General features: G+C 58.3%; 2 protein-coding genes across 2 annotated transcripts in view; one reads left to right on the plus strand and one right to left on the minus strand.

Moving 5' to 3' along the window:
- Nucleotides 1-3,418, plus strand: part of CSTB (cystatin B) — a 14,140-nt gene extending 10,722 nt beyond the window's left edge. The window contains exons 2-4 of the mRNA XM_034652961.1: nt 380-435; nt 2,739-2,840; nt 3,052-3,418. Of these exons, the coding sequence (XP_034508852.1) occupies nt 380-435; nt 2,739-2,840; nt 3,052-3,180 (287 nt within the window). The 3' untranslated portion in view covers nt 3,181-3,418. The remainder of the gene's footprint in view (nt 1-379; nt 436-2,738; nt 2,841-3,051) is intronic.
- A 2,004-nt stretch (nt 3,419-5,422) lies between these two features.
- LOC109491253 lies at nt 5,423-7,249 on the minus strand. Its single transcript, XM_019809950.2, has 2 exons — nt 6,498-7,249; nt 5,423-6,378 (listed from the first exon to the last, which is right to left on the minus strand). Exons 1-2 carry the CDS (start codon nt 6,710-6,712, stop codon nt 5,661-5,663), a joined length of 933 nt encoding a protein of 310 aa, XP_019665509.2. The 5' UTR covers nt 6,713-7,249; the 3' UTR covers nt 5,423-5,660.
- Between the last annotated feature and the right edge of the window lie 4,102 nt (nt 7,250-11,351).

Consider the following 11,351-nt stretch of genomic DNA (forward strand, 5'->3'; position numbering starts at 1 on the left):
GGCGGCGCGCGGGGACGGGCGGGCTGCGGGTCGGGGCCGCGAAGGCTCGGGGCCAGAGCGGGGCGCAGGCCCGGGACTCCTGCTGCGGCGCCCGGCCAGCCCCGGCCTACCCCGGGGGACCGCGCCACCCGACCGCCGTGAAGGGCGGTGACTCAGCCCCACGAGACCTGTGAAAATGAGGAATTCGCAGCGACCCGTGCGAGCCCCGCCTGGGCGGCTCCGGGCTCTCCCCGCAGGCGCGCGCTCTAGGGCGCAGCCCTTCCTCGCGGTTCCTGCTTTGCGGGGACTGAGAGATCCCTCCCGTCCGCGCAGTCCGCACGTGTGTAAGGTCATTTGTTCCTTCCTTTGGTGTTGAGCGTTGGAAAGTGAGCTGGAGCAGTGTGCTGCTGCTGGGGGACACGGAGGCGGCCAGCGTACCTGCTGACGAGAAGAGGGGTGAGGTCGCCACCTCCTGCCCGTCTGTACTGACTCCTTAGGGGAGCTCTCTGGGCTGCATACAGGAACAGCCCTCGGGGACTGACCCGCTTCGAAGACCTTCTGTAGCGCCCGAGGAGCGCCCCCCAGTCCTGTCCTGGGGCCTTCCCTGGCCCCCTGCCCCCGCCGGATCCCCTGAAGGCTGCTACCTGACTTGGGGTCTCCATCTTTGTCCCAGTGGGCACTGGTGTCGTGAGCTGCCCATGTGCAGGCAGAGGCCGGGCCTGACCATCGAGGCTGCACAGCACCTGTTGTCCCACCCGCTTCCGGTGTTCTTACCAGCAGCCCAGGGCTTTCCTGCCTCCAGTCCCGAAGCAGGCGAAGGGAGTGGTGATTGCTTCCCGCACCCCTGGGCTGTTGTGTGGGTCTTGTTTCCCCTCCCCGACCCCCCCTAGTTTTGTAAACTGTCTGCAGAGTCCGTTGCCTGCAGACCTAGCACGGCTAGCATGAAGAAGGGCGCTCCAGGTGAGTGTTCAGACGGAGGGAGGCACTGGCGCCAGGAGACAGGCAGGCGCTGCCCTGAGAACCGGCGGGGTCGCGGAGAGACCAGGGGAGCTGCAGGACGGTGGCTGGCCTTCTCCCTACTGGCTGACCAGTCCTGTGCTGCCCGGAGTCAGCCTTCTGTCAGTTGTCCCCAGCAAGGGCGCCTCCCTGAAGGCCCCACAAGCAGCATGTGTTTGGCCTGGCACGGTGACACCTGTGTGTAGTGACGGCGGGTCCCTGGCCTCCCAGGAACGGGCCTGCCTCCTGCAGCCAGTGGAACGGAAACCTCTAAGCCTCCAAGCCTCCGGGACGAGTCAGTCCCTCCAGCACGAAGTCCGCGCACTGCAGTGCCTGCTGTCAGCCCAGGAGGCAGCTAGAGCACTTTTAAACTAGATGAGATTTTAAATTAAGAAGAAGAAGGAGACGACAAAGCTGTGTCTGTATCCTGTAAAGATGCTCAGTTCCTAAAAGGCCAAGACCTTGGAGAACGGGATTAAGCTGGAAGTATGATGACTCTTTGACACTTAGGACAAGGATCAGCTTGTGCCCAGAGGCTCTCCATCTTAAAGAAATCCTCTAAAAATGCAGTGACGTGCTTCTCACTGCGCAGCCTGGCGTATGCCGCACCGTGTTACGGGAGACACGCGGGAACAGCCGAAGCCCGCAGACAGGGAACAATGAGGGAATCAGGGCGCATCTGTAAGATGGAAGAGCATTTACGTGTATTATAAAATCCAGTTTAAAATTTTGAAAACGTTTTACTTCTCAGTTTTAAGAGTAAAGAATTATGTACAGCCTTACGGGGCGACTGAGTGGCTCAGTCGTTAAGCGTCTGCCTTCGGCTCAGGGTGTGATCCCAGAGTCCTGGGATCGAGCCCCAAGTTGGGCTCCCTGCTCAGTGGGAAGCCTGCTTCTTCCTCTCCCACTCCCCCTTCTTGTGTTCCCTCTCTCGCTGTGTCTCTGTCAAATAAATAAAATCTTAAAAAAAAAATTACGTACAGCCTTTCAAACGAACCAGTTAAGTGTGAAGACTAAAAACAGGTTGTAGGGGCACCTGGGTGGCACAGCGGTTAAGCGTCTGCCTTCGGCTCAGGGCGTGATCCCGGCATTATGGGATCGAGCCCCACATCAGGCTCCTCCGCTAAGAGCCTGCTTCTTCCTCTCCCACTCCCCCTGCTTGTGTTCCCTCTCTCGCTGGCTGTCTCTCTCTCTGTCGAATAAATAAACAAAATCTTTTTAAAAAAATAAAAAAATAAAAATAAAAACAGGTTGTAAACTTGCATACAGTGTTGTAATAGTGAAAAAATATATATTTTAAAGATTTTATTTGAGAGAGAGCACACGCGCGCACACAAGCAGGTGGACCAGCAGAGGGAGAAGCAGACTCCCCGCTGAGCAGGGAGCCCATGCAGGGCAGATCCCAGGACCCCGGGATCATGACCCGAGGCGAAGGCAAACACTTTACCGCTGGAGCCGCCCAGGTGTCCTGTAATGGTGACAATATTAAAATATCCCATGATAGTCCTAGAGCAGGAAGGGCGGGTGATCTACTGAAGTAGGACCATGGAAACCGGTGGATTGAAGGAATTGTTTCTGCACTCTCTAGGGAGAGCTGGGAGTCTAACGCACCCCTCCCCCCCACTGTAGAGAACAGTCGGGTTACAGGAAGTCTGCGAAGCGTGGCGCAGGAATTCAGTGTTTCATGTGGGAAATAAGCTGTGTGAGCTCCTCTTGCGGGAAGGAAAAGCCACTAAGGTTCTCTGTTCTGTTCCGTCCCCAAGGTGAAGGCCCAGCTGGAAGAGCGGGAAAATAAGAAGTACGCCACCTTTAAGGCTGTGGAGTTCAGGAGCCAGGTGGTGGCAGGGAGGAACTATTTCATCAAGGTGAGTGTCAGCCACGCGGGGCAGGGGGCCGGGAGGGTGGCCTGGGCTCTGGTGGGAAGCTGGAGGCTGATGACCAGAAGGGATCCCCCTACGCTACCCAGGGCCTCTTGTCATGCAGGCTGGCCCAGCAGGGGCGGGGGGGGGGAGGTCACAGGTCCTGCCTGCCCCTCACCTGCCTTCCCCCCCCCCACCCCACCACCCTTCTCTCCAGGTTCAAGTTGACGACGATGAGTTTGTGCACCTTCGAGTTTTCCAAAGTCTCCCGCACGAAAACAAGCCCTTGGCCTTGTCCAGCTATCAGACCAACAAAGCCAGGCACGATGAGCTGGCGTATTTCTAGTTCCCACTCCGATGAGGGCCTGTTCGTGTGGTTCTGTTCTCCGTGAACGCGTCTGGGATCAAGAGCCAATGTCATTTCTACACGGGGCCACTTTGGGGGGATGTCATATACCTGTCTTGTGTCTCTGTTCCTGCCTTTCAGCGGGAGAGACAAAGTCAGCACAGTCACTGATCTTAATTACTTTCAGAGAGGGCTTATAGTCTCTTTAAATACATATTTTTAAATCTTTACGAATTCACTCCTTTGTTTGGGTGTTTTCTTTGATCTGAAACCATAATCACACGCAGGAGCGTCTAAAGGTGAGAGGGACGCGTTCATGTGGTCGTTTTACTGCCGCACGGCCGCTGTGCCAGGGGAGCCCCTCCTGGGTCACACGCCGGCTGGAACCAGCCCGACGCCCCTGCCCCCTGCGGAGCTGAGCCCTGCGGGAATTGCCCAAGGTCACAGCGAGTGGGTGTCGGACCCAGGGTTCCAGGAGCCTGTGTTCAAACCACGGCTCCCCACACTCAGGCCTGGACTCCATCTTGTCTCCAGGCCTTAGTTTCCTCCATAAAATGAAAGGATTTGGGTAAATCTCATTCTAGTGTACTTGGACGCACACACCGCCTTACGCTCTGGCGGAAACACACATACGTGCGCCAGAGGCCATACCATTTCTGGTAACAAAGGTGGGCGCGCACGAGAGCGGGTCGGCCTCGCCGAGCACCGGCCACCTGGAGGGTGTCTTGAGCTCCTGCTCTGAGCTGCGTGTGCTCGTAAAGATGGGCAACAGCATCTCCGCTTCTCAACAGAGGGTCCCCGCCATCGGTGACGTCAGTCCTGCGCTTGGTTGGCCCTGTGTCTGTGTTTTGTAAATGGCACGACGTTACCGCTCTCGGGAGAGGACGGACTGGTGAGGTGTCTGTGGGTCAAGTTGGTCTCGGGTTCCCAAACCTCTTTGTGTCTGTGGCTTGTGGCCCCTTGTGCCGGGTCGCGGCTGAAGGATCGGGCTGTGGGATCTCCAGGGAGGGACGAGTGCGTTAGGGTTGCACGGTGAGCAAACAGCTTCGAAGCTTTGAGGGATAGCCTGATACGAGCCATGTGTGACCTAGGTGACCTAGTCTGTCCTTGAACTAGAAGAATAAGCTTTCCTAACGGGCCCTTAGTCTCGGCAATCAAGCAACTTTGCCCTGAAATGAAGATTTAGCATATTTTGCAGCTCAGCACAGGGACAGTAATCCGGGGCTGGTTTGGGGGACATGCTGGGCTGGAGCTCTTCCATCTGCACACCTCCCCCCACTCCGGCCCTCAGTGCAGGGACCACCGTGGGGCTCCTGTCCGTGTCTCCCTACAACAGGACTTTTCCCCAGTTCCAGGTAGGCCTTCGTGCCAGGCCGGTGACGTCTGCCCAACCGTGGCCCCTCGTATGCCTGGAACGGCCCCTTACTAAGCCCTGCTCCATTCACCCCGGGAGTGCCATCTGCTTCTCCAGGACCGAGAAGACTGGGAAAGGGACCTGGCCCACCACCGAGCATCACCCCAGCGCTCAAGCTCCCCAGGCAGGAAAAAGTCCCCCTGGGCCAGCAGGTGGGCACCTTTCCTGGCTGCCCGGGGACTGTCACTTTTCCCAAAGCCTGACCCTGCATCCCTTCAGGCCAGACGAGTCAGCTCACTGTGCCATGCCCTGGTTCTGCCCTTCCAGGGGGGCCCTGGATTCCTCACCAGCTCAGAGGAGCACACCCCTCTCACCCGGGCTCCAACTGCTCCCGGAACATGGTCCCTGTGGAAGGCACGGTCGGCTGACTCAGATGAGATCAGATGCACGTCAGCTGAGAGAGAGAGGAGGAAGGGACTGGTGTCACTCGTGCCCGGACACAGTTGTCGGCGTGGGTACCCTGTCACCACCAGGTGGGGTGCTTGGGGGACTCACGGAGCCGCTTGGAAATGGCATTAATGCGTTTTCTGTCCTTGCACAGGCAGGTACATGGCTCCAGCAGACAAGGCTAGAAAAAAATGAGAATTCTAGAGGAACGTGTGAATTCCTCTCTAGTCTGGATCTGGACACAGGCTTTTAATCTACAAGTCAAATTACAAACTTGGAGAACATATTTGTAACTTATTAAGGATTAATACTGCTAATGTATAAAGAACTCTTAAAAGTGGGGAGAAAAGGATGAAAAATCTTGTTGTAAAATAAAGACCTGAACACATTCACAGTTATTAAAATGTCCATGTAACACTTTTTAGAAAAGATTTATTTATTTGAGAGAGAGAGAGTGAGGCCACAGAAGGAGGAGATGCAGACTCCCCGCTGGGGGGGACCCCGTGCGGGGCTGGAGCCCAGGACCCTGGGATCACGGCCTGCCGCAGGCAGTTGCTCACTGACGGAGCCGCCTAGGCGCTCTCCATGTAACAGCCTTCATGAGAGAAGAGCAGAGTGAAACCGTGCTGAGGCCGTCTCTGTCCTGCTCCACTGGCAAACGTCTGGAGGCCTGGAACCCCTAGCGGGCTGGGACTGCAAACAGGTGTAGGCCCCGCATGGGGACTGGTGACCTCTTGGGACTACACAGGCACACGCCCTTCCAGCCGGCGCTCCCACTGCATGTGCCCACAAGCACGGAGCTGGCAGTGGCTGGCAGGCCGGCGGTTGGCAAGTGACCAGACGATGGAGGAGGGGGAACCCTCCTTTGATTCAGGCTTCCTGTCACCGTACGGCACCCAGCGCACCTCTGCAGGCCCTGGGCCTCCCCAGCCTGTCCATCCCAACCTGCCCTGGCCTCCGCTGTGGCAGCTTTGGCACCAATGGCCAATTCAGTGGGACCCACACCTGCCGCGAGGCTAGGCAGCAAGCCTCCAAAGCCCAGGGGCGTGTCCCCCTGCGGGGTGGACTTTGACCCAGGGGAGAAGATGGGAGAGATGGGAGCCCTGGAAGCCCAGCAGGCTGCCTGACCAGCTAGGTCACACCCCGCCATGCATCTTCTCCCCTCTCCTTGCCTCGTCCCTTTTTCTGTCCTCACCGGCCAGCCTGGGATGGCAGCCCCTCCATACCGTAGCTCAGGGGCAGGGCCTAGGCTCTTTTCCAGGAACCCGGTCCGGGAAAGCCCTAGGGGGTGTGGTCTCCAGGGTGAGGCCTGGACTGGAGCCTGGTCTCCCCGCCCCCCTCCACGGTTGAGGTTCGACAGCCACGCGTGGTCTTCTGCTGGATCTTCCATGCAGAGCCTCAGGGAGACAGGTGACTGTGTGAGGACCCGGGTACCTCACCTCCGTCTCTTCCATGAGACACACAGGGCTGAACGAGGTCCCCCCAAGAATGGCCCTGAACCTGGACGTTGACTTACTTGGCAAGGGGACGTTTCAGACGTGATTGAGCTAAGGGTCTCGAGTTGGAGCAGTGATCCTGGACTCTCTGGGGGCCCACTGTCCTCCTAGGGTCCCTAGAAGAGGAGGCAGGGGTCAGAGTCAGATTAGAGAGGCTGGACTGCCAGCTGTGATGTGGGGGCCACAAGCCAGGAGGACAGGCCCCCCCAGAAGCCGGAAAAGGCAGAGAGGACATTCTCCCCAGAGCCTCCGGGAGGAAGCAGCCCTGCGCACCTGTCTCGACACGTCTGCCCTCCACCCTGCGCGCGCATCTGCGTCGCTTTAAGCCACTGCACCTGTGGAAGTGCGTTACGGGAGCCGCCCGCAGCTGTCCTCCAGGAGGGCCTCGTGGGCCCGCGCAGGGGCACGGCGGAGCCCGCGGCGTTTCACACAAAGCGATTCCCACGTATTCCGGTGGGCGAGGAGCCTGGTGCTCCTGGAGACTGCCTGCCCCCCCAGATCCACAAGTGTGGGTGAATCACAGTGGGAGCGCGCTACCTGCCCGGCCAGTATGACCAGCGCTGTCACCACCCGGGGGTGGGGGAACCGAAACCCAAGCACTGGAGCCCGGAAGGAGCAGTGACACGGATCAGTGGCTGAAGCCAGTTCTCAGACTCTGGCCTGGAGGGGCTGGGGAAAGGGAGCCCCACCCTCCTGGACACAGAGCAGATGAGAGAGAGGGGACCTGGGCCTCGGCTGGTGGGTCGGGTTGGGTTGGGTCGAGCAGGCTCATTCCTTTAAGGGGGGGCACGTTCAGGGCCTCACTCCCATGGCTCTCAGCAATGAACACTGCTGGGCGTCCGGTGGCCTGGGGGGCTTCGGGTGCCAGGGGATAATACACGGGGAGTTCCCGACAGGACAGGAAATCACCGCACTGCAACACATTCACCAGAAAGAGATTTATTTGTGGATAATCGCGAGTCAATAGCGCACAGAAATGGACTGCGTAGACAACCACACACGCTTGGAAGGTGGGGCTGGAGACCCCGGGGCTGCCCAAACCATCCCCCGGACCTCAGAGACCCTCCCCACTCTCCCACGCAGCAGCCACCACCATCCGAGTTAATTTCCAGGAAGGCGCAGGCCAGCCCCGGTCAGGCTGAGTCAGCGCCTGGGTCCTCCTGTCCGTCCAGTTTTGCAATCGTTGGCCACAGTCCCAACTAGAATCCTACATTAGAGAGCACGCGGCTGCACGGTCCAAGGCATTCACAACACCGTCCACACACTCCTCGTCCTGGGGGCTCGATGCTGTACATGAGCGACTCCCGTCCCGTTCCCGAGAGTGTAACATGTACGCTGCCCCTCAAGACAACGGTCCCCGATATTTTGTGGGTGCACTAAGGCTATAAATTCTTGCTGCGCGTTTTGCTTCCCCTCTGTTGTCTGGGATATGCTGAAGGCTGCGGCCAGGCCCATCACTCTCCTTCTCTGTCCCCCGGCACTGCCCCTCCTTGTGCCAGGAGCTGGGTCCCACGTGAGAAAGTAAATATGGTGACTTTGAAGCCAGGGACCCTGTTCCGCAGCTCAGAACAGCGTGGTGGGGGGGATGCCCCAGCTCCCTCCCCAGACTGCCCGGCTCTGCAGAGCAGGTGGCCCAGAGGTTTCAGGTGGCAGGCTCCCCTCTCCGTTCCTCAGCTCAATTCTGCCGGGCGAAGGCGAGGACACTTGCTCTCCGGCTTCACAGGCCACCTTCGGCCACAGTGAGTGACGCCCAGGCCAGCTGAGTGGCCCACAGCCTCAGGAAGGCCTTTCTCACCAGACTAGTGTGGGGCCGGGGCGGAGGGGAGGCTGCAGCTGACCTTGTTCATCCCACCCAAAGCTCCCTGGCAGCCGGGGCTCAGGGGTGGACACAATGTCTCCTGCCCGGAGCGCAGGGCTCTGCTGGGCTCCAACAGTGGGAGGGCTTTTACAACGCCTGTTTACCCTGCCAGAATTTACAAAAAAAATTCTGGGAAGAACCTTCCGTGAAAGTGTGAAAATATTCTCTAAGTCAGAACTAAAATCACTCATCAGATTCTGCCTTAAGCAAAGGAACCCATTGTGCCGTCTGTGAGCACAGCCTCTTAGGACAGGCGGGCACGCGGCTTGGGAGAAGCTGATGCCATCAACCCGCATCATCATGCAGGGAAACAAACGGTTTTGCAGAGAACCCGCGGAGTCCACAGGGCGACACGCGCACTAGCAGCGTGGCATGTTAGGAACTCGGCCAGCCCGGGGCAGCACTGAGGTCAACATGGCCCCAGGGCGCTGACCCCAAGACCCGGCTGCAGTCCCTGGAGACTCGTGCGCTACTGAAGCGCCCCCTAGAGGGGTGGTGAGGTGTGCAAGCTCCGAGGTGGGGTCCGGACCCGCCCCCTGCCGGCAGAGGCTGCAAGTGCAGGGCTGGATTCTGCAACCAGAGAGGGCTCTCTATAAAAGCACGCAGGGGTTCAGGATGCTTCTCACCCGCACATACCCTCCGACTGCCCAGCTGCCCCCCCGCAAAGCGACCACAGCACAGACACACACATGCGCACACCAGCTCCGTGGCCACATGTGTGCGGGTACTTGACCACTGCTACTGCGTTTCAGGGGTCCAGCCGGACCAGCCCCCTCGGCAGAAATGAAGTGGGAGGTGTCCTGGGGGAGTGCCACCCTCCAGACCAACCAGGCCCAAGCACGAGGCTTCCTGGCTTGGGGCAGTAGACCTGGCCTCCCGGAGCTGCACGCCCAGGGACGGGGTCCTTCTGAGCGCCCACCCAGCACCTACAGCTAATGTACTCCTGCTGTGAACCCACAGGACCCGGCTCGTAGGGAAGTTTGGTGCAAAGAGCTGCACGAGTGAAGGAGAAGGGAGGGCCCTGCAGCCTGGCAGCAGGAGGTGGCGTGCAGTGAACACAGGCGGGCTCGGCAGCCGTGCCCCTCGGCAGAGCAGTCTGGGGCCACGTGGCTCCCACCCAGACTCAGACAGTGAGGACCACACTTGCAGCACCCTGATCTGCATGATCCCCTCTGAACACTCAAACTTCCTTCCGTGATTTCTGGCCCAGGCAGGTGCTGGGATGGGGGACTCCTGTTGACACCGCGTCCCACAGGGAGACTGCTTGAGGGATGCCCGAGTGACCGGGTGGGGGGCAGAGAAGGAGACAGGGATCCCGGCTCCTCTGGTGTGGGAATACAGAGTGCTCACGGGGGGCCTCCGATTCAGGCAGATATGGACCCGAAGCCCCAGGCAGGTGGTCCCATCAAAGGGGTCAGGGGGGATAAGAAGAGGGCGTGCTCAAGGCGCCGGGCTGGCAGCCAGAATGCTGTCACCTCCTTTACCGTACTTTTCACCTGGGAGTGAACATGAAGTCAAGCAAGGAGGCAATGGCAGAGTCGGGAGAGGCCTCAGGATACCCAGTGCTGCCAGGGCCCGCCTGCCTGGTCCCGCTCCCCCTGGCCTCCCCTGCAGAGGCCAGGATTCACCTGCCCTCCCCTCCAGCACACAGCAGTACTCTTCCTGGATGATGGAGGTGGGAGGGAATTGTGCGTCTGCGCCGGGACTCAGGCACCACGGTGCAGGAAGCGCGCTCTGGCTTCCAGGAGGACGGGACGGTCACCCTCCACTTGCTCACCAGACCACGCTCAGTCCACCATAAAGTCAGATGTTTATAAACTGGTTGCAGGGGCGCCTGGGTGGCACAGCGGTTAAGCGTCTGCCTTCGGCTCAGGGCGTGATCCCGGCGTTATGGGATCGAGCCCCACATCAGGCTCCTCCGCTATGAGCCTGCTTCTTCCTCTCCCACTCCCCCTGCTTGTGTTCCCTCTCTCGCTGGCTGTCTCTATGTCTGTCAAATAAATAAGTAAAATCTTTAAAAAAAACCAAACTGGTTGCAGCAAGTTGAAGAATAGGACGACAAAGCACCATTTTTCCATCGCGGACATATATTACAAAACTAATGCAGACTGACACGGCTGCCTTAGCAGCATCGGCAAGGATTCGAAAACAGTTTTAAAAAAAGGATATTCCGTATTTCATCTTTAAGGTCTACAGCAGCTTTGAAAAACTATTGAAATCTGTACTCTGGTCATAAGCAGACAATTTAGGACCAATACATCTCTCACCTTAAAATATATAATTATTACTTTGCATGTTACCAAACTATGGAAAGTAGAAACAAAGATTAATTCTAATTTGGACCCGACATGTATAAAAAAACCACTGCTAATGACCACGGCGGACTTCTGGATGGGAAATTCTAAGCACAGACAAGCCAGGGCCTCGATGTGCACGGGGGGCCGAGGCCGGGATCACAGGGACTCAGCGGCAGCACGGACACGCACACCTTGCTGGGAGCTAGAGGGCTGGACGGTCTCCCGTGGAAGCTGACACTTTCTAGGGGAGCCCCGCACTCTGCAGAGGTTCTCAGGACGCCCGGTTCCTGCTGCCGGGTGCAGAGCGCTCAAGACACCTCCTCTCCCAGTGCTTGGGGCTTCACAGCCACAGGAGACAGAGGAAAACGTCCTGATCCCGCCAGAAAGTTCACGATGTGACAGGAAGCTTTATGGTGGAATAATTATCATTCTACACGGAGTATAGGAAGTAAAGGATTTGAGTGGAACACAAAGGCATAAAAGGTAAAGAACAGGGAGTCAAACAGTGTTTGCGGGGTGTTCCCCAAGGCCACTGTACGTACACAGCAAGCCCCTCCGCCCTGTACCATAGCTTTGGGGAGGCTTTTCCGCCATCTCACTGCGGAGAGACACAACAGGTTCCTTCCCGTCTTACCCTTGCTCTCGATATTAAAAAAGAAGAGGGAGAAAAAGCTTTCTTTGCTCCTGGTGACGTGGCCATGTTCCCAGCTCTGCTTGGC

This window comes from Ailuropoda melanoleuca, chromosome 1 (assembly GCF_002007445.2).
Source record: "Ailuropoda melanoleuca isolate Jingjing chromosome 1, ASM200744v2, whole genome shotgun sequence".
NCBI lineage: Eukaryota > Metazoa > Chordata > Mammalia > Carnivora > Ursidae > Ailuropoda > Ailuropoda melanoleuca.